We start from the raw sequence: 24,426 nt of genomic DNA on the forward strand, positions 1-24,426 counted from the left end.
TTCAGTTTATTGATATCCAGACAAAATTATTCAGCTTGTGTGGTTAGTGTTGAGAATCCTGTATTAGGGGACAATTGGGAAGAGCTCTACTGGCAATATTTGTAATGAATTATATGCTATCAAATTATGAATTATGCATGTTATTTTTCAAATATCTGCATATTTATTTCCAATTATTTGAGGAATGGATTATGAATATAATGGCTAAACTTTCCCCATTTGACTCATTAGTTTACATCTGAGCACAGGGTCCACTTGGACTCCTAATGCTCAGATCACCACATGATCTACAGAGGATATGGTTAAAGCAGCCGGTAAGGACTTAAATAGTGAAATTCTTTATATCAGACAGGATGCCTACATCATTGAGGGTTAGGAATGGGCTACTGTTCCCCTGTCATATATTTTCACGGTAGTACAAAGAAAAGCCCCTTTCCTATATCCCACCTCCAAATCTATCCCTACTTATTAGTTCCAAAGAGTCTGCATATTGTGGAAATATATCTTTGCAACAAAGTGAAAGATAGGATAAGCTTGCAAAGTGTATTTGCATACATAAAATACAGGAAAAGTCAGGGGCTTGACTTCCATAGAAATGATGCATTGGGTTTCTTTTCAAGGTCTTTGTAGAATGTCAAAGAATTCCCTCAAAATAAGCCAATAAGTAAAATTAAAACATACCTTTTAACAGTGACTGGTGCCTAAAGCATCACAATTGGTGATTCCTTTCTTCTGTGGTTTGTGAACATAAAATTCCAACAGCCTCAGGAAGCATAACACAGATGTTAGTTGCCAGATAGTAACATCATTAGTAGGAGAGGGTTAATTGGATCCTGTCCAAAGAAAGAACAGCCAAGAACCATTCATTACAGAATGAAATATGACTTTATTTCTTATTGCTAGTCAGAAAGTATTGGCAGAGGACACGATTAAGTGTATTGAATGATTGGGAAGCAGAAGGAGAAAGTGTTCCAGAGTTTTAATAGTTTAGAAACTCAGGCTTGATCACAAAGGAGCTTAAATCCCTGCGTTTATGAAGAGGGACCTGGTATGAAGAAAAAAAAAAATACTAAAGCCAGAGATATGAAGGCACCACAGATAAGTATCATCTATTATTTAATTTAGCCCAGAATAGACCTTGATCCTGCCCCACATGCTCAAGAACTAGGTACCTGAAGATGATTTTAATAGCAGATAAAGCAATTCTCTGAAGCTCCTGAGACTATAGTTGATGAAGAGAGATTTTAAGTCTTGAAGAGAGAAAAATCTGCCCTCAGTGTCATCAGTTTACTGTATCCCTGCCTGGGCTGCTCTTGGGTAGTGGACTCAGCTTTTTCAAGATGAAATGCATTTGAATGTAGCCAACATCCTGCAATATCAGAGACAGAGATATATGTGATATTTCCCAATTATGTCACTTATTAGCCATTTGACTTTTGCAATATCCTTTGACCATTTGATTGTATTTTTCCCATCTGTAAATTGAATAAACTTTGAGGGGAATATGCCTATCCTACAAGATTGAAAGGATTTACTTAGATATATTATACATACAGAGCTTGAAACTGGATTTCTGATCTCTGTAATTGCTAATGCAATGCAGGAAGGGAAGAGGTGTTTCAGAAGAACAGACCAGAGCATATTAGGGAAGAGATAATATAAGGCTGTTTTGTGGAAATGCTGTCTCTACAACTAGGAACAGCGATGAAGTGAGAGACTTCAAAGGGAAACAAAGTCTTAGAAAGCCAAGAAGGGAGGGAGGGAGTGCAGGGAAGAGGAAGCACCCCAGGAGTAGGTTGGGAGGGACAAAACTGTTCAGTAGGAAATCTTGCTCTTGGCTTCTTTTGGTAGAGAAATATCCTTGAGCTTTGAGTCAGTGGGTGAAAACATCAGCGATCAAGTGATTTTCATTAAAACAAAATGTACCTCAACTTCCCATCTCTGTGAAGAGATGTTTTCCCTGTAGGAGGCTGGGTGAGAAAAAAAAAATAGAAATACAGATCTCAGGTTCTTAACAAAGCACTTGATCTGCTGAGAAAGTCTTCAGAACTTTATTTGTGCTCTTACTCCATTATGGCTTTGAAAGAAAGCAGACATATCTCGAAAAGGTCAAGTTCTTAACTGGTCACTTTTGAGAAATTTCTGTCATCTGTCTCAGGCTTGATATGTGTGTCAGTAGGTTCATACACAGTCATTGGTTCATACAGGTTTCTCTGTGACTGTAAATATTTTTCTGGCAGTATCATCTGAACAAAGGATTTTGTTCTAGTTTAGGCTGAACTAGAAAGCCCAGGGGACTGGCTCAACACTCTATTCCTAGGACCTACAGCCTGAAGCAAAATTTTAGACTCATTTGCTAAGAAGCTTGAACTTTTAAAAAGCCACAAGGGATTTTCTCATGTATGACCTTTGTAACTTGTGAAATGAAGCAATCCACTTCAACTCCTACTTGAGCTTTTCTGCTGGTCTGCTGGGAACAAAGGAGAGGCAGGGTGGGAGAAGGGAATTTGGAGCTTATGAAAGAAGCCACAGTTTTCCCTTAGGAACTTACAGGCCATAAAGAATTCAAGAAAGCAAAAGTAGGGTGGTGTATATAGTATGGTGCCTTCTGAGTATCAAATATATATATATATGTGTGTGTGTGTGTATAATTTATGTGCACAGGTATGTGTGCATGCGTGTGTTTGATTTTCAGAACAGAAACAATGAAAGAATAAAACAAAAACTAAGAAAAATGATTACCTATAGAGGGAGGGAAATACAAATATGGTAGAAGGGATGAAAGTGATACTGTTTTGAATGTGCTTTTTATATCTTATTGACTCTCAAAGTTTTAAAAATTAAAAAAAAGAAAAATTAACTAAATTAAAATTAAAAACAAAAATCAAACAAATAAACCCATCTGTATCTTGAGATAGTGATATAGCTACCATAGAAAATAATTCTGGAACTGATGTTAGAGTATAGGATTTTGACTAGGCTGATTCAGTAAGAGATAATTCATTCAGTAGTCCTATTGTTCTAATTATTAGTAATAATAGTTATTGTTTTTTGAAGCTCGTATATATTTAAAGTATAAATATCATGATAATATTGTTAGGAATGTATATTTCACAGCATAATAGCAAAGTAACATAACTAATATCAAAGAAGTAAAATTTTACAGTTTTAAATTTGAGTTAGAAATAACTATAAATTTGCTACTTTTCTTTTTCCACTTTAAAAGACCCTATCCATGGAAGAGGACTTAAAGTATTAGTAAAGCAGTAATGGCCACCTATAGAACCCTGATTTTGGTTTCCAAATCCTATTAAAGGAGTCAGGATTTCTTAAAGAAAGGGCTGATTCCAGATCTTGAGTAGAAAATCTACATGGTAAATCTGGGACTTATTTTGTACCAGGTAGTAAGGAAGCCATTACAGCCATTAAAGCCTCATACAGACACAGGAACCAGCCCACAGGCCAAGCATAGGATATTTTAATAAAAAAAAAAAAACTATGATTGAAATGGACTAAATGCATTATCAATAATTTAATCAATCAGTCAATAAAAGGGCATAAGATAAAAGTTCACTGGATACTAGTGGAGATTGTACTAAAAATTGACAAAGGAAATTATTTATTTTGCTTTCTAGTTCTAATATGAACTGTACTTCAGGGTGATGAAAGAAATCAGGTAACTCATGCATAAGGAATAACACAATAAAAAATTACTATTTTAAAATTTCTAATATAATAACTGCATCTAGTATTTCTTGTAGTTGTGTTTGGCCATGTGACTGCATTCAGATTAATGAGATATAATTTGGAAGTTTCAAGGAGCCATCCTTGAAAGAGTGATAGCTCTTACCCTTTACTTCTTTCTTACCCTTTCTCCTTCTCATTCACTGTAACTGTGTATATAACTTATTGTCCATTATATGACTTTGGGAATGAGACCTTGCATATAGGTACAGTTATAGAAGTTGCTGGGATGCTGAAGACTTTGGCAACCAATCCATCATACCAACCTTGGATTGTTGTCTCCAGACTTTTACATAAAAAGAAAATAAAATTCTATGTTGTTGAGTCTATTATCACCTGGCGTCAATTACTTTCAAATAAATTTTATCTTAAGGGGCATAGAATTTGATTCCAGTGAGTAGAGTGCTTCATATAACAAAACCTTTAAAGTGTGTCAGAGGTTTGGTGGAAACAGCAGGCTAGAAAGCGCAAAATGCCAGTTAATAATGGATTATTTGATCAGGTTTTTAAGGTACCTTGACACGCAGACCACATGCTTATTGATGACATAATATTAGAGTGAATGGTAGGGAAAAAAGAATAGGTTGTTACTGTGCTTTGACTGCCTTCCATCAACTTCTGCAAAATCCTGTGAGAGAGAATTCTGCCCACACACAAAAAATGGAAGGAAATATGGCTTTACCAAGTCGCTTTCTGTCATTTAGAGTCTTGCAGGAGTGAAATGTTGATTTCTTCTCTATTCGGAACTGGTGGAACTGATAAGCACTGGCTTTGATGTAACAGCCATAATAGGAAATAAAACTAAATTCCCTCCACACAAAAGCCAGAAACCTACTGGCAAGACAAGGCTTTGAGACCTACAATCTTTTAATTAAAAAAAAAAAAGAGAAGACAAGACAAGACTTTGAGTGTTGCTTTTTCACTCAAGCCCGTTGATTCAGATAGCCTCAAGTTAGCTCAATTAATTGGAAAGAGAGATATGGTAAGCTAACCAAAAGTAACCAACAGTGACTAAGGGTTCTAATTTCTCTGCATCCAGCAGCACTTATTATTTACTGTTCTTTTAATAAGAGCCATTCTAGTAGGTGTGAAATATGTCATGGTTCTGATTTCCATTTCCCTGATGATCAGTAATGATGAGCATCTATTCATGTACCTATTGACCACCTGTATATTTTATGTGGAGAAATATATATTTAAATCTTTGCCCGTTTTTAAATTGGGCAAATTTTGTTTTTTTATTCTTGAGTTATAGCAGTTCTTTATATATGCTGAATATTAAAACCTTAGGAGATATATGCTTAGTAATTATTTTCTCCCATTCTGTTGACTTTTCACTTTTTTGATCATGTCCTTTGACATACAAAGTTTTAAATTTTGATCAGGCCCATTTTGTCTATTTTCTCTTTTGTTACTCATGTTTTTGGTGTCATATCTATGAAGTCACTACCAAATCAATGATTATGAATATTTCTCCCTATGTGGGAAGAATCTCTTACAGGAAGAAATAATCTTCCTCTCAGACTGGTTTTCTCTCTAAATCTTTAGGTCTTTGATCCATTTACAGTTAATTTTAGTCTATGGTATGAGGTAGGGGTCAAACTTTATTATTTTTTTTTTGCAAGTAGATATCCAGTTTTCCTAGCTCCATTTGTTGAAGAGCCCATTCTTTTCCTAATTAATGTACTTGGCACCCTTGTTAAAAGTTGATTGGAGGTGGGCAGCAGTGGCTCAGTGGCAGAATCCTTGCCTGCTATGCTGGTGACCTGGGTTCGATTCCCAGAACCTACCCATGCCAAAAAAAAGTCAGTCAGTCATACACATATGGGTTGATTTTTGAACTCCCAACTCTATACCATTGGCTGTTATGCCTATCATTAGGCCAGTAACATACTGCTTTGCTTACTGTAGTTTGTAGTAATTTTGAAATAAAAAGTTGTGAGACTTCCAACTTTGTTCTTCTTTTGCAATATTGATTTGGCTAGTTAGGGCCCTTTGAGATTCCATATGAATTTGAGGATCAATCTTTCTATTCCTGCAAAAAAGGCTGCTGTGATTTTTATAGGTGTTGGAAAGACATGTTATTGTGACAATATTCTTATTGTGAAGACTTGTAAATACATCTATTATCTTCAAATTAATTTTTAAATTTCATGCAGTATTCAACTGTAAACCTCAAAGCTGTTTTTCTTTGAAGTTGAATCAAGTGTATTGGAGTTCATATAAAAGGATGGGAAGGAATAATAGTGGAGTGGGGGAATTGAAGGAGTATTACCTTACCATGTATCAAAAAAATTGATTTGATATTTTAATAAAAAGATGAACAACAACTCTGATAAAAAATTTAAAAACCAGTTAATTAGTCCCAGTTTTTAATGTAAGATTCAAGTGTTATTTTAATTCATATAGGAAAGAATGATTAATTGTTAAACATTATTGTCACAAGCTGTTATCAATTATAATATAGTTACACATTATCTCACACCAAGTATGAACATGAATTCCCAGTGATTACAGATTTAAATGTAAAAAATAAAAAAGGCTATAAAGGACACCTTGAGGAGTATATTTAAAATCAAAGATGAGGTAAATCTTTACATAGATAGGTACAGTGATGTAATATTTGAAGGAAGCACATTATATATGATAATATAAAAACTAAAAACATTTGAATAGAAAAGATATCATAAACAAAGACAAGATAAAATAATAGAATTGAAAAACATCTGCTGCACAGAATACAGACAGTGTTCAATGTAGGTGATATATGAAGCATTCTAACACATTGATAAGAAAAACAGAAAACATGCCAAAAAAAGACTTCAGATATGAGCTTCACGAAAGATCAAAATCCAAATGGTCAATAAAAATGTGAAAAAGATGTTAAGCTTTCCTAGTGGTCAGAGAAATGCAAATTAAAATAAAAATTAAATATCACTAAATAAAAATAACAAATTGCAGGCTGGATATGGATTACAGGCCACTCTTTGCTGGTAGAGACCTGAAGTGGTACAGCATATCTGGTAAACAATTTGGCAACGTCAATTAAAATTTTATAATGTACATATTCCTCATAATTCTACTTTTTAGAATCAGTCCCAGAGAAATAAAAACATTAAAATTTAATGTTTTATACTCAAAGTTGTATATTGCAGAATTGATTGTTGTGGTTAAAAAAGGGAAGCAAAGTGAATGCCCAAAAGTAGGTGATGAATTGAAAAACTATGACACATTTTATGCAGCCATAAAAATTAGAACTACATCATTTGACTTGGAGTAATTTTTACACATTATTAATGCATGAGAAAAGCAAACAAAAATATGTCTATGATCTATATTGTTTTAAAAAACAGATGGAAGAGCTCTTACATATGTGTGTGTGTGTGTGCACAGATGTTTGGGTATGATTATATGAATATGTAAAAAGCTAAGGAATGATATATACTCTATAGTTAACATCAGTTACTTTGAGTAGAAAAATAAGTAGAAGATGTGGAAAGGGTGGCAAGCATAAGCCAACTACAAAAAAAATAAATAAAACCACCAGGGAAGAGATTGTATGACGTGATCCCATTTGGGTACTTATGTAAAATGATGTCTATTTAAATAAAAAAAGAAATGTAAAATAGATATAAAAAATAAAAATGCTAAATAGAAATCAAACCCCCTCACCTAGTTGAGAAAAACAATCCATTCCCAGAAATCTTCCCTAGATTGTTGGAGACAAAATTAATCTAGTCCTATCATTTCTTCTGAGTACAATCCTTTTCTTCTCTGATTCTGATTTCACCCCCTAGGCCACACTGGTTTTGAATCCTGTATCTTCACAGAGTAACATGGATGAATTTAGGACAGGAGAGCTGTTAACTAGCTTTCTTCCATTAAGAAGATGCAGCATGCAGAGGCCAAGGAGGCATGGTGGTTTTAGAGAACTTGAAGGTTCATGGTTTTCTAGGTTTGCCAAATTCTCTCAGATCCACTATTCCAGTTGTTTAGATCATATAATCCCCTGATCAATGCCCAAATCTCCCTTAAGCAAGCTGTTGTGATAGTGAATTAAACTAGTGGATAATGAATTAAACTAGTGATATGAATCAGCAAGTCACTGAATCAATGTGTGCCTTAGTTTTGTTTAGTTTCTGCTCTAAACTTGTAAAGTGATATTCCTTCAGCATAGGGAGAGAAAGATCCTGAAATTCATCCTATACCTTAAGGTTAAAAGTCAAGAAATGAGATTATTGTCTTGATACCAGAAGAATCTGTAGTCTTGGCATTCCTCATTCTCTTCGATTTTCTTAATTTTGACAACTTTCTAGTATTCAATGGATAAGTCCACTGCTCATGGTCTCAGGCAACCCTGGGTCTTAATTTGGGAGTTGCAATTGAATATCATGTGTAATAAAAAAGGACAACTCACTTCACTTTTCCCAGCTTATTACAATAAACAGTTCCACATATCTTCACTTCCCTGAGAGTTGTTGCTTACAAAACATTCTGTAGCTTCAATTTCTAACCTAACTGAGTTCCTTTGCAAGCAACTGAAACTGACTATGGATAAACTAGTTAAAGGGGGAGAAGAATTTTTGGAACAAAAAAATAAAAACCAGGATAGTTCACAAAATTGAAGATGAAGGATAGTATATTAATTGGTTTCTCTTTCCAGATCTTAACCAAGTATCTAATTCCACTTTACATTTTGAAAAAGGTCTGGTGTACACAACTCACCTCTGAAACATATTTCTGTTATCAGTTGCCATACTTTGGTTTTAATCAACTGAATCTGATAGATAATGAATGATGGAAAGAATGTGAGAGCTTCATAACTTAATGGAGGGGGCAGTTCAATGACTGAGAACATGGACTCTCGATTCAGACTGTTTGAGTTAAATACCACCTCCACCATTTCCTGCTGTGAATTGCTAGACAGGCATATAGACATCCAATTTTTCATTTCTTCACCAGTAAAGGAAAACTAAATGTAAAACTATACATGTTGAGATGATAAAATAGGATAATAAAAGTAAAGTACCTTATTAGTTTTTCTATTTCTGCTATATCATTTTACCACAAATTTATTGGCTTAAAATGACACAGACTTTTTTTTATTTCAGAGGCTTTTAGGTCAACTAGTTTCTCTGTTCTGGGTCTCACAAGCCTGAATTCAAGTGTCAGCAGCCCTTATGGGGAGGCTCTGGGGAAGAGGTTGCTTCCAGGCTCATTTGGCTTGTTGGCAGAATTCAGTTGCACTGGGGTGCAAGACAGGTCTCTGTTTACTTGCTGGCTGTTGGACACAGGTCATTTTCAGTTTTTAGAAACCACTGACAATCCCTGTCTAATGGCCTCTCCCATCTTGAGGGCCAGCAGTAGTGGGGTGAGTCTTTCTCATGCTCAGAACGTCTCTGGCCTCCCCTTCTGCTTCATCTTTTCTGCCTTTAACTAGAGAAACTAGAGAATGTTTTCTGCTTTTAAGTGATTGGCTTGAGTCTACGTCGATAATCCAAGATAATCTTCCTATTTTAACGTTTCTAACTTTGTATCTGTACTATTCCCTTTTCCATGTAGCATGGCATATTCACAGATTCCACAGATTAAGAGGAGGCCATTTTTGGAGTGGTGAGCAGGCATCCTCCTTACCAAAGGTACTTACCACAGTTCTTGGTAAGAATTAAGAAATACAAAAATATGCTATTCTACCATTGAAATTGAAATATATGACTTTGGGAAGGACAATTTCTGGGGGAACAGGGTTTCATAGACAGTCTCCTTAGGCCAGTACAATCCACTTGACTCTCTTCCAAATATTTTCTTTCTTTTTATTTTTTCATGCTCAATGTTCACATTTCCTGGAGAAAAATTCTGATTACCTAGCTTGGATCATGGTCTCTCCCCTTTCCCCAGTGCACTATCAGAAGAAAGATGCATAACAGCTACACTTTCCTGGATTACATGATCATTACCCTTGATGACCATACGAATTTGAGAGAATCATTTTTTTCTAAGGATATGAAATACAGTTTTTGGAAGAAGAGTGAGGGAATAATGGGCAACTAGTATCAATAGATAGTCACATAGATAATAAATAATAACAAATATTTTAATAAAATGATCCCCTGAAAAGAGGGTTATCTGATTCATTTCTCCTTCTCTGAACAAGATTGAGCCTGAACCTACCTAAGAAACAGAACATTTTCTGTCCTGTTCACAAGCATTTCCAAGAAGTAAATGCCACTATATTCCCTGTGGCATCTGGCATCATGGGCAATCAAGAAATTCTCCTTAAAGGTCAGTTACCTCATATCTTATAATAGAATAATTCATCATGACTTGTGGCTTCTACATGAGAGGATTAAAATATTTTCTGAACATTCTTCTCATAGCTGCTTTCACCTCCTGGTTCTGCAGGCTGTAGATGAGAGGATTCAGCATGGGTGTGATCACACTGTACTGCAGGGAAAAGGTCATCTCCAGAGAGGACCCTGAGGTTGGCAAAAGATAGCTGATGAAACCTGAGCCATAGAATAAGATCACAGTTGTGAGGTGGGAGGAGCAGGTGGAGAAGGCCTTGCTTCTGCCTGAGGTGGAGCTGATGCTCAGGATGGTGGAGACAATGCGGGTATAGGAGGAAACAATCATAAGGAGAGTTCCAAAGAAATGCAGGACAGCGGAGCCGAGCAGCAGAATGAAGTTGGCAGAGGTATCAGAGCAAGAGAGAGGGAAGAGAGAAGAGAGCTCACAGCTGAAGTGGGGGATGGTTTGGCCCTCACAAAAGTCTAAATTGACAGCTGGGAGAATATTGATGAGTGCATCAATAAAGGCCAGGCCCCAGGAGCCCCACACCAGCCTGGCACAGAGCTGATTACTCATCAGCTGGCCATAGAGCAGAGGGGAGCTGACAGCTACATAGCGGTCATAGGCCATCACTGCCAGCAGACAGGCCTCAGTGCCCCCCGTGGCAAACACAAAGAAGGCCTGAGCCAGACAGCTCTCTACAAAGATGGCTTTGTTTTTAGAAAGTAGATTCTCCAGCAGTTTGGGAGCTGTGACAGAGGAGTGGCAGAGGTCCAGGAAGGACAATTGTCCCAAAAAGAAGTACATGGGTGTGTGGAGGTGAGAATCAGCTCTTATCACCAGCAGCATCAAGAAATTTCCCATCAGGGTGAGGAGGTAGATCAGAAGGAATAACATAAAGAGGACAGCCTGAATGTGCAGGTCACTAGACAGTCCAAGGAGAATGAACTCACTGACGGCACTGTAGTTTTTCATTGCCATATAGAAATGTGCTGTCTCTGGAATACAAGAAAGAAGATCCACCCAATGGCTCTCAGTTGTCCCAGTGCCTAGATCTTACTCCATAAACACTATCCCCAAATCTACATTCAGATATTTAAAACCTAACTTTCTGGCCATCCAATTACCGTTAATATCCTACATCAATCATATTACTATTTTTCATTATGCTCTCTTTTTAAGCTAGTGTATATTTATGCTGATGAGAGTGGTTCAGTTTTGAAGGAGAGTTTGCAAAAGAGAAAGAGAAAGCAGAAAAATTTTGGCATGACAAAAAGAGGGGTGATTAAGTCTAGATCAAAAGGCCTTAGGTAAGAGCAGGGACACTTTGTCTTTTCTAATTAAGAAGGAAGGTCAGGGTCAGGAGTGTTGAACCACGTACAGAAGCTGAATATGTTCCCACCTGATTGCTCCCATTTTTTTTCAATGAAGTGTAAATAAGATAATTTGTTATGTATGTATATGTGTGTGAGTGTGCCCACATACGTGAGAGAAATTATAAAGGTATTGATAATGATAAAATTAAATGTACAATCCTGGTAATCAGGGCTAAGGTAAAGTGTAAGAAACCCATTAGAGAACAGGAGGAATCATCAAGGAATTTAGAGACTGAGGTAAGGAATTATTTTGTCTTGGATTTTTCTTGTTTTAAATTTCTCCCATTTCATTTGAAGGCATATTACTATTTAATTTCAAAATACATTCATATAACAATAATGAACTTTTAAAACTGGCAGCCCTAGAACATACCCCAGTAATATTTCAGGAAGACCTTCAAGGGGAGTCCTATGCTTGCAATGGCTCATCAGGACCCATCAGTGTTACAGGAAAATGTTCAGTCCAGACAACACTCATCCTAAGACCCATATATCCTATATATATATATATAGCCACCACTACTGTCTAAGCCATCATACCATGTTCTAAGGCTCCACATTCTTACCTGAACTACCTTTTCACACTTTAAAACTTGTGCACAATTTCCCATATTGGTCTAACATCTTTAGACTTCAGCATGAATCCCAGATGAATTCTTCAACACTCTTGCCTCTGTCTGGAGGCCCTTCCTGGCCACCTCTAATTCAATACCAGCTCTGTGAGTGCATCCATGGAGACTGAGGAGTCTGTCCCCTTGTCTCCTGACTGTACAACTGAACCTTGTAGCCCTGGTGAGAAGTAAAACCCAATTACCTGCATTCTCAGTTGGTAGCAGACTGGGTTTTAGCAATGATACTTTCAGATCCAGTCACTGATAAAATTCCTCGGCTTGTAAAATCAATATTGACTATACTGCTAAAGGAGAGAAGTAGAAAATCATGTTCAAATTAGCATTTAACAGATTCAATACCAGTGATATGAAATGATAAATTGTGGGCAATATCTGTTTATTTATTTGCATTTATTTATTTCCATTTAGTTCTAGTGACACTGTACATGGGGTTTCCAGTACTTTTCCTGAGATTGCCCCATCACCCCCAAAGCAAAGGAGTTTTGCCAAAATCATTGGCTTTTCCACCCAGACAGAGAGTTCATAGTAAGGAGTGAGGCTTGTGTTCTATGACTTCAAGGTCAGCACACACACATAAAATTTCCTTCCTCTTTGCCACCTTCAAACATAGGCCACCTTATTAGCTCCAGAGAGTCCATGAACGTTGGTGAGAAATCCAACCTCAGAACAAGGAAAAATCTCGCATAGAAATTACCAGTGCAATAAAAAGTCAATGCTAGGTATTTGTTTCCATAATAGGTATCTTCTTTAAGGTTATTTAGAGATTCTTAGAACTAAATAAATAAAACAAAAATAAAACCAAAACTCCCTTAAATGTCACCATTATTGATTTATTTCTTCAATCTGTATTTCAAAATTTAAAGTAAATATCTATGGGGACATAATATAATAGGTTTGTTTCTAGATATCAATTAATTTCTAGATATTAATTAATTTCCTAATTACACATTAGGAAATTACGCAGAGGAAATTAATTGGCTTCTGCCGATTTTTCTCAAGGAAAAGCTCCTTTCATTTCAGATTCAGACAAAGAGCAGCATGTATAGTGAATAGACCATAGGAACTGCTCTGAATGTGATAGTAGAAAATAAGAATGAATGAATGAATGATGGGGGCACTGCGTTTGGAACACAGGCTGGGCTGTGTGACCAACACAGGTGTGTCTGAATAGTCCGTATAATTAGAAGTCCCTGAATTCATAATGGACACTTGGCATGGGAGCAATGTATTAAAGTGAGAGGACCTGAGATAATATCACACCAGTTCTAAATGTGTCCTGATTATGCTCTAACTCCTGCCTTTTTGCTCTGTTAAATATACTCAATATGCTCTGGGGTAAGTTAAGGGAGGAGTTTTTTGTTTTTTTTTCCCAGAAGCAAAGTTTTACTAAACAGATGTGGAAATCAATAGTATTCGTACATAAATTAGACTGGAGTAAAATTTCCCTGGTGTTTAAAGACAAATAACGGTGGTTTTCATTGTGCAATCAATTGACAGGATTTTGAACAGTACTTCACATGAGTCAGGATCAGCTGTAAACACCACCCAGTAGTGAAGATTACCTTACAGTGTTCCCAGTTCAAGCTCTCTAGGAAGCACAGCTAACCACAAACATACTGCCTTATGTTGTAAGGTTCTTTAGAGCTGAAACACTTCATTAAAGGACAGGCAGGCACTATCAATACTTCAAAAGGCTTTAAATCCCATCTGTTAAAACCCATTTAAGTACTAAGTCCACCATGAAAGGTCTGTTTCCACTATATAGGAAACCACTACAGTGCATTTCCCTTTTATTATGAAATATTGTTTCACTTGTTTATACGGCCAACATATTTGCAATGCAAGCTCAATCCTAAAACTTTGTACTTGGTTAAGACATATACACTCCACCTCCACCAAAACACACACTACAAAAAAACTATTCAAACATATAATTAACACAGCTGTTAATGTACTTTTCCTTTTATTTTTGTTAAGTGAAGTAATGGGTGCCCTTTGCCCTGAGAATAAACTTACCTGGCATATTTAAATACTTGCATAGTAAACTGACCACAGCAACTGGGGAATCACAATTTCGAAACCCTATAATTAAAGTAATCAAGGTTGAAGATTGTGTTGTGATGCAAAATCAGCTGGCTGGGAAAAATATCTGACCAGTTAATTTTCAACTAAGTATATCAAGTATATCAAATAAATATCTGGACCAGTTACTTTATCAATCAAGTATCTGGACCAGTTTAGTTCTGGTGTTGCATTACGCAGCCTGTGATGCTCCCTATGTCGATCTTTGGTGCTGAGAGGGCCCACAATTTGGGATCTTTAGTTAACAACATTAAAGCCATATTTTCACACTTCAAATCGTGCAACAGAAGTATCTAAGGCCAAGCATAGAAATGACAAATGCATCTCAAATTACTCATCTGTTTGACTCTATTGATAGTCTTTAAATTAAGATATTTCAAATTAATTTTTAAGTACAGATTTACAGACTAAAACAAAATGTTGACCTAGAATTTAGAAATAAATGATTGTGCAATTGCTCCACAAACAGATCAGAAGTGAAGCTTGACAGCATTGTGACTGCATAAAGTTTGCAAAAATATCCTATTGATTTAGTTTCTTTTGTTTATCCTAATGTGTGGGCATCAGAAATCATGGGTAGCACATGATGACAATGGTATGTTTATGCAGACACTGATTCCAACTTCTGTGGTGAAAGAATTAGAACTCTATTATGCAAATGTACTATAGACTATATAATTCATTTTTATTTTCTTTACTCCTTGTCTTTATAAATGCATATGAAGACAGGATGTAAGATTTCCATTTACAAAATTAACTCACCCCAATACACTTCTTGATGCAGTGTATGCATTTCTTAAAGATACTGTTTTATAGTATTGCTATTTAAGAAAATACTGCCAACTCATCAAATTACATAAAGCAAAATAAATCTATAACTGATCTGATAAAAACTGTTTTTGTAATTGTATAAAAAGCAATACTTTGGTGTTCTCAGCATAAAGGCAATTCTAATCTATAAAGATTAGAAATTTACACTTGATGTCTTCACCTGCTCAGATGGTAGTCTCATCAACCCCAATCTTCTCAGATCCTTGAGGACATGCAGGCTCTATTAATTTGAAGTTTCCCATTTGCATAACGGGAATAAAAGTACCTGCTCTGTAGTGTTGTGAGAATTTAATTGGATAATTTACATCATTTGAGAGGTTAGTATGCCAAAGCAAGAGAGGCATATCTGAGAAGCTGGCCAGGATATCTTAGGGAACAGATGAAACTAGTCAGTCTGGAGAAGGCAGGAGAGCTCTAGGACAGAAGAAAAGAGGTGAGATGAGAGGACTCAGAAATAAAATAGATATTTTAGAAAGCCATGAATAGATGGAATGAGGGAAGGGGGAAGGAGGTAACTTAAGGAGCTGATCTGAAGAGACAATAAATATTAGAGAATTTAGGGAGAATTATTACACTTGGTTTGTATCCTAGAGGCCAGAGTCAGTAAGTTAATATATCTTAATTCTGATGATTCCCATTAAAAGAGAATTACCAGAATATAGTTTTCTATTTAGGAAAAAATGAGTGAGAATAAAGGAGTAAGTTTACCCAGGCTATAAAAGTTCCTGTAGAGAAATCTCCAGAAATTTGTTCTACTTTCTGCTCAAGAACATCTTGAAACATTCAAAGTTTCCAGCAATTTCTTTAGTCTTTCTTAACCTTGAACAAGCAATCATTTGTCTATGATATTTCTTCTATGGCTATTATTTTACAGTTAGTATTATTTAAATAAAGAATCTTCTGGTGTAAGCAATCAGAGCAAGACATCTGGGTTAGGCAACTGGTGGGTTGACAGATTGAGTCTGACAGCTTAGGAAGCAGCTGATTCAATGCTAGGTGGTCCCTGGAGTCATAGCAAGAAGTTTCACTTTGGACTCATTAACTGAAAATAAGAACTTTTTTAGAACAACAGCGGGCTTTATTTGGAAGTTCTGGGTTGTGCAATCTGTTTGAGCTATTGAATAAGAAATCCTGCTATTTGATGAGAGTTATATTGGAATAATGAAGGAAAAGAAAATTGGGTCCCTGTAGGAAGCCAGGGTTTTCCCCTGGGCCAAGAACAGGGTGGATGAATTCTCTGGGATTCAATATGCGAGTTGAGAAATGACTCAGAGCTTACCTCCTGATCTTCTCCCACATGTATATGAAATAGGACTGTAAAAACAACTGGGCTGAGTATCAGAATAGTCAAATGAGTAAAAACAAGATGAACTGGCTTTTTTTTAATGTTTCATAATATAAGAAATTATGTTATAAAGCAACACATATGAATCTCCTGCCACATTGTTAGACACTACACCCATTTCTAGATGTAATGATTTAGAAGATATCTTGGAGACAGTTTCTATGCATTTAGGTTTAGATTGTGTTCCAGCTTGCTTTTGCCACTTAATTTTATACTTTGGAACTCTTTTCATGCCAACACATAATACTCAGCTTATTCTTTTTAATGCCTACATAGTAATCATAGTATAGATTTATCATAATTTATTTAACCTTTGTCTTATTGAAGATTATTCAAGCTGATTCCAAACCTAATCCATTCAATCAGTACTGTGCTGACCATCTTAGCACCTGTTTTGTTGGGGACCAGAGGCTAACCTAAGATGGCGATTAAGCCAACATGGCCACCCCGGCTGATGCAATAGCACCTACATATTACAACAAGGTTCTTCACGGAAATAGGTTCCCACCAAGAGTCTGTTCTGCCCCTTTTTCCCCTGACAATAAGTGCCACCAATCATATAACCAACCCTTCCCGCCGGCGCAAACTCCCTCCTATCATAATGCTCCACATACCCTACCTCCCTCCCCAGGTCGGTATATATACACCCGGCTTGCTTAATAAAATTTGCAGCTTGATCAGAATCCTGTCTTGCTGTCCTTCTTGCGTCTCTCTGTCCCATAGCCATTCTTCCCTCAGCAGGTGGCGGACCCCGTTGACTGTCCTGCAGGTCGGGACACTGTTTCTTGGCTATGTATAGTCATTATTTTGTGGTCTAGAATTCTATATTGCATCAACATCAAAGATTATATGTACTTATATTCTGGTTTGATAATTGACTTAGAGATACTCCCATCCGTCAGTTGTATCAATTTACTGGGTGTATTTGACTGATCTCAAGATGAGATAGGTCTATATAGACTCAACCCACAAGGCCCCAAATCAATGCTAATTTCATTGTACATAAAATATAAAAAGGGAAGTATGAAACTTTTGTAGAATCTCAGTTAGAGCTCTAGTTGTGCTTTAGGGTTAATGGGAATGATGTTAGTTAGGATATGGCAAACCATGGTGTGCCAGTTTGAAAGGATTATGTGCCCTAGAAAAGCCATGTTTTAATCCTGATCCATTTATGGAGGCAGCCATTACTTCTAATCCCTATTCAGTACTGTAGGTTGGAAACTTGATAACATTATCTCCACAGAGATGTGACTCTGCCCATTCCATGTATGTCTTGGTTAGTTTACTGGAATGCTTTAAAACTTTGGAAAAAGCTTGAGAGATGTGAAAAAGCCACAAGAACTACAGAACTCATGCAGCCAGGGACCTGTGGAGATGAAGAAGGAATATACCCCTGGGGAGTTTCATGAAATAAGAAGCCTAGAGAGAAAGCCAACAGACATCCCAAGGTTTGTCATGTGCCTTTCCAGTTGAGGGAGAAACCATGAACTTCATCGGCCTTTCTTTAGTGAAGACCTCTTGTTGGCACCTTAATTTCAACATTGTAATAGACTTGCTTTAATTGGAACTTTTCATGGCCTTAAAACTGTAAACTTGCAACTTAATAAATTCACTCTTTCAAAAGCCATTCTGCTTCTGGTATATTGCATTTCTGGCAGCTAGCAAACTAGAACACATGGCAATTGGCAATATCAAGCTGAAGCTTGCATAAGACTAGTCTTCAGAATAGCCTTTAGACTCCATTTGAACTCTCTTAGTCACTGGTACATTATTTTGCTACATTTCTTTTCCTCCTTTTCATCTGGACGGCATAATAAGTCCTAAAGCCCAGAGGGCACAGCCTCTCCAAGAATATAAACTAATTCCATCCCCCATTCTATATTGTTGACAATCTTTTTTAACATGAAACAGTTAGAATGGGCACAACCCAAAGACCCCTATAGATTGGGAATAGGATGAAAGGAGAAGGAGTAGTTATAACAGAGAATATAGGATTTAACAAATGAGTATAACTGCTGAATCACGATAGTGATATTTCTTTTAGCTTTGTGATTTGGAGCAGCTAGAGGAAAAAACTTGAAAATGTGGATGGTAATCCATATAGGCTTTGAAATCTAATGATTTGTTAAAATGTACTTTGAAATGTATTGCTCTTCTGAATATATGCTATATTTCATAACAAAAAATGCTTTTTTTTTTAAAGGGAAGTGTGAGAAAACAAGCTCAGAGCCCTGCTGATAAGTCATTCAGTGTTTCCAAGGAGTCAGTTTCATTTCTGGGGAGAACAGGAGAGCTGTGAGTTTGTACTGTTGCAGCATAAAATCACTTAGAGTGTGGAGGGCCAGGAGCAATCAATCAGGCCCAAGCAGGGAAAGTCCCCACAACACTGGGGCAGAATGTCCCCGAGAGTTAAACAATAACCAATGCTAAGAAACTGTGGGAATGGGATATGTTTTGGCAACGGCTAACGGCATTCTTCTGCTACTATGAACTGCTTGCTTGCTAGCAACTGCAAAAAAAAACAAAAAAAAACCACAGCATGATTTTAGCCTTTATAAGCACACCTTGAAAACCTCTGGGGGCTGCTCTCTGAATACTCTTTCTTGGAGGTTTCTGAGGCAGTCACCCGCCGGCTAATAAAGACTCCAAATTGGCTTGCAGTTTTGATTTGTGTGGTCTCTCTTTCAGTGCACCCCACAACAAGAGAAGACATATGATCTAAAATATATTTAAATCAGCTTCTGACAGAAAAAAATATCAATAATTCATATATCCTATTTTGCTGATTTTAAAGGATTTATGTACCCTAGAAAAGTCATGTTTTAATCCTAACCCCATTTTGTAGAGACAGCTGCTTCTTCTAATCCCTATTCATACTGTAAATTGGAAACTTTAATAGATTATCTCCATGGAGACATGACTCAATCAAGTGTGGGTATTAAACTTGATTAGGTGGAAATGTATCACCACCCATTCCAGGTGGGTCTTGAGTAGTTTACTTGGATCCTATAAAAGAGGAGATTTTTTTTTTGCATAGAATGCCTTTTGAGAACGCTTCAGAATGACAGAGCCATGAGAAAGCCACAGCAGAGCTGTGCAGAGTCACAAGGCTCAGAGAACCACAGAGTCCACCAGCAGCCACCTTTGGAGATGAAGAAGGAGAATGCCTCTGGGGGAGTTTCATAAAGCAGGAAGCCTGGAGAGCACGTAAGCAGATGCCTTGTTTACCATGTGCTTTTCCACTTGAGAGAGAAACCCTGAACTTCATCAACCTTCTTGAATTAAGGTATCTTTCTCTGGATGCCTTAGATTGGACATTTCTATAGACTCACTTTAATTTGGACATTTTCATGGCCTTAGAACTGTAAACTTTTAACTTATTAAATTCCCCTTTTAAAGAAGCCATTCCATTTCTAGTGTATTGCATTCCAGCAGCTAACAAACTAGAATACCTATGCATACAAATTAATCCTCACAAGTGCTGACCCAGGTTAATTCACTCTTCTTGGATACCAACAGGGCTTTCCAATGAAAACAGAGGAAGTATTTCTTATTCAACATACCCCTCTATGCTAAACACATAGCAATGACAGATAAAGTACAAAAACAATCTTCCACTCATTTGAAATCTGATCTTCTGGTATTCCATTTTATGATTATTCTGCAATTTATTTATCCATTGTTCTATTGATTGACATTCAGATTGTTTCCAGTTTTTTGGATAGCATGGATAAAGTTTCTATGAATATTCTTATGTATGTCTTTTGTGTAGATATATGCACTAATTTTCTGTGTTTATAGGGCTAGGAGTGAATTCCTGGGTATTTCTAGTATTTAAGTATGTTTTAAAATTTTAGTAGATGCTTGTCAACTGGTTATAATACTAAAATATACAAATAATATAATTTGCAGTCATAATACTCAGTTATAATAACTTGAGCAGTGTATAAGGGTTTCAGTCATTTCATGTTCTTGCCAAAATTTTGTATTTCTAGTCTTTAAAAATAATTAGAAATTCTGATGCATGTGAAATAGTAAATCACTGTGGTTTTGACTGTGTTTTTCTGATGAGAAAAGATATTGGAGAACTTTCCATATGTTTATCGGCCTTTAAATATTTGTTTTGTGAAGGACCTGTTCTTATTGTTTTACGTATGTTATTGAATTGTTTTTCTGTTTCTTACTGAAGCCATTTGTGTCCCATGCAAATGCATACCAGAGGGTGATTTCAGCAGAGGAAGGTTTTAATAATCAAGTGAATAAGATGGCCCAGTCTGCAAACACCAGTCATCCTTTTTCTCCAGCAATTCCTGTCATTGCCCAATGGCCTCATGAACAAAGTAGTCATGGTGGTAGGGATGGAGGTTATGCATGGGCTCAGCAACATGGACTTCCACTGTCCAATGCTGAGTGGCTAAAGCCACTACTGAGTGCCAAATCTACCAGCAGTAGAGACCCACGCTCAGCCCCCAATATGGCACCATTCCCCAAGGTGACCAGCTGGCTGCATGGTGGCAGGTTGATTACATTGGACCACTCCCTTCATGGAAGGGGCAGTGATTTGTTCTACCTGGAATGGACACATACTCTGGATATGGGTTTGCTTTCCCTTCACGCAATGCTTCTGTCAAAACTATCATCCATGGGCTTACAGAATGCCTTATCCATAGTCATGGTATTCCACACAGCATTACTTCTGATCAAGGAACACATTTCACAGCAAATGAAGTGCTGGAATGGGCACATGCTTATGGAATTCTCTGGTTTTACCATGTTTGCCACCATCCAAAAGCAGCTGGATTGATGGAACAGTGGAATAGCCTTTTGAAAACTCAGTTATGGTACAATGTGGTGGCAATACCTTGAAGGGCTGGGGAAATGTTCTCCAGGAAGTTGTGTATGCTCTGAATCAGCATAGCCAGGATCCATGGGTCCAGGAACCAAGAGGTGGAAATGGAAGTGGCACCACTCACTATTACCCCTAGTGATCCACTAGGAAAATCTTTGCTTCCTGTCCCTGCGACCCTGAGCTCTGCTGTTCTATAGGTTTTGGTTTCAAAAGGGGAAGTGCTTCTACTAGGAGAAACAACAGTGAATCCATTCAACTGGAATCTAAGACTGCCTCCTGATCACTTTGGGCTACTCATGCCCCTCGATCAACAAGCCAAGAAGGGGATTACATTACTGGCTAAGGTGATTAATGCTGACTATCAGGGGAAAAAGGACTACATCTACACAATGGAAGTAAAGAAGAGTCTTCCTGAAGTATAAGAGTTCCCCCAGGGTGTCTTTTCGTACCACCATGTCCTGCGATTAAAATCAATGGAAAACTGCAACAACACAATCCAGGCAGGATTACCAATGGCTCTGAAACTTCAGGAATAAAAACTGGGTCTCCCCACTGGTCAAAGAGTGATGGCCAGCTGAAGTGCTTGCTGAGGGTAAAGGAAACATGGAATGGGTAGTGGAAGATTGCAGTGATAAATATGAACTACGACCATGTGATCAGTTACAGTGAAGGGCTGTAGTGCTGTTTTGTTCATGTTATAGTATTCAAGTTGTAAGATATTAAGTTTAAGAATGAATATTACCCAAGGACTTGCACCTTATTCTGGAGAGACTTAATGTGTTTCTGGTTATATGCAGTACAGTTGAGTATTGTTAGGTGAGAAAAAAAAGTGCCTTTTATTGTTTTCTATTTAGAAATGAGGTATGGTTTAAGGTGATGAGCTTAGCTGCCAATTTGACAAGGGGTGGGCTGTCATGGTCAGGTTCATGTATCAACTTGGCCAAGTGGTGGTACCTGTTTGTCTGGTTGGGCAACTGCTGACATGTCTGTTGCAGTGAGGACATTTCATGGAATTAAATAATGATCATGTCAGCTGCATCCACAGCAGATTCCATTTGTAATCAGCCAAGGGGAGTGTCTTCTTTAATGAGTGATGCTTAATCTTATCACTGGAAGCCTTTTAAGGAGGATTCAGAAGATACAGGCCCTTTTCCTGCCTCAGCTGGTGAACCTCTCCTGTGTTGCCAGCTTCACAGCCTGCCCTATGATTTTGGACCCTACATTCCCACAGTTACATGAGGCACTTTTATAAATTTTATGTTTATGAATAATTACTGTTGATTCTGTTTCTCTAAAGAGCCCTAACTAATACAGAAGCTGTCGTGAGAGTTGCAGAAGCTTTCTTCCCAAACTTTACAACATATCACAGTGAAACTGCTAAACACAAAGGAAAACATTCAGGGTAGAAAGTCGAGTTAGGTTAATTACAAAGTAGAGGAATTTCAACAGCAATTTTGTGATATCAAAATAATTTGATAATGTTCTCAAAATGCTGAGAGAATAATAACTGTCAATTTAGACTTGAAAGGAAGCAAAATAATTATTTAAGAATTAAGGTTTAAGAGCTTTTTAATAAATTAATACCTAGGTGAATCAGCTCTTGAAAAATCCCATAAAATTAGGGAAAAGTATAAGCCACTAATTGAGAGACAATACTTGTAGGCAGAAATGCTAGGTTGTTCTTTAGAGAAAAGAAACTCCTATGAAGCCATAAGGAATGGATAAATAATCTACTTATTACAAACTGATTTTACAGTACAAGAAATATCTAAAGATGATTTTCAACCTCATTAATAGTTCAGAAAATGCAATTACCATCACTAGGAAGAAAGTAATTTCAGAGATCTGAAAAATGTACAGTCCTCACAATCAGCCAGAAGAGATGAAAAATATGTACTTAATTTTAATTGGAGAAATAACAAATTGGAAGTGGGGAGGAATAGTGGTCCAAGGAAATAAATTTGATATTTGGTAATTTCCTTTGGAAATTGCTCATTGAGGAGCAATGCCTGAGAAACGGAGAACATGATTGTTGTTTCTGGTTATTCTATTGGTCCAGGGAGACAGAGATTAGTGTATAGGACCAAATAAAAGACCCTTTGTGAACATCTTTAGGTCTGAAATGAGAGTCTGTAGGAGGCAGACTCGTAGATTCAGCTTTAAATCATCCCAGTATATGAGTGAATATTGAGATAATCCTAAAAGCCACAGGTGCATGGAAGAAGGGCCTGGAACACACAGGGCCTGGAACACACTGTGATGCCTGAAAGTAAAGAATTCCTCAAAAATTGATGGGGACATGTCAAAAAGACACAGGAAGAAACTTGAAGGAATCTACAGCAGCCAAATCTGGTGTAACTTTAGCTTCAAAATAAATATGGGGTAGTAATGAGGAAAATTGGAAGCCATAAATTGAAAGTGATAAAAGGTATTTAATAAAAAAAAGTTGAAAGCCTGATGATGGTTGAGATATTTACACAGTATTCACACTACCAACCAGCAAGATAATTTAATTACAGAGATAAAGGATGAGGTTTATGGTTGAGAAGCCTATGAATCATCAAAAGAATTAAGATATAGAAGAAAATACCATCAATAAAAGAGAAAGAAATAATGTGATAGCTGATAGGACTCAAAGAGAAAGCAGCCTTACTTCTACAATATACCAGCTAAAAGTTAATAAATTGAATCTTATCAGGCAGAAATACCAGACCAGCAACAACCAAGGGATATTATTTAAAAATCACTAAAAATAATTCCTAAAATTCAAGAAAATTGAGGAAAAACTGAGAAACAGCTCCAAAAGACAGAGTAACTGTTCAAAATTAAAGGAAACTAAAGATTCATGTCAGTTAAATGACACATGTAATTCTGAACTGTATCCTTGTTCTTATAAAGGAAAATTTTGAAACAACTAGTAAAAGTTGATAAACTTGGAGAATTAGACATAAATAATATATTAATACTTATATTAATAATATATTAATACTTATACCCTGTTATGGATGGTTGCATTATACTTATGTAGTGAATCTTCTCTTTGTTGTGGCATTACACACTACCGTATTGGGCAAAAGATGGGGCATTATATGGTTCAGAAGAAAAAAAATCCCTTGCTCTGTATATATCACTTTTCTTTAAGATAAGATTGCTTCAAGGTAAAAATAAACAACAATCATTTAAGTAATGCCTTCCAGTTATTTGGGTGGGCCACAATGAGCTTTACAGAATCCTAATATCTTCCCTAAAGGAAGCAAGAAAAAAAAAAAAGATTTCTCT

General features: G+C 36.7%; 1 protein-coding gene across 1 annotated transcript; it reads right to left on the reverse strand.

Annotated features, from left to right (window-relative positions):
- Positions 1-10,077: 10,077 nt before the first annotated feature.
- On the reverse strand, positions 10,078-11,013 carry LOC143690607 (olfactory receptor 8S1-like). Its single transcript, XM_077168252.1, has one exon. The coding sequence runs from the start codon at positions 11,011-11,013 to the stop codon at positions 10,078-10,080; it is 936 nt and encodes a 311-aa protein (XP_077024367.1).
- Positions 11,014-24,426: the final 13,413 nt, after the last annotated feature.

This window comes from Tamandua tetradactyla, chromosome 7, assembly GCF_023851605.1.
Source record: "Tamandua tetradactyla isolate mTamTet1 chromosome 7, mTamTet1.pri, whole genome shotgun sequence".
Taxonomy (NCBI): domain Eukaryota; kingdom Metazoa; phylum Chordata; class Mammalia; order Pilosa; family Myrmecophagidae; genus Tamandua; species Tamandua tetradactyla.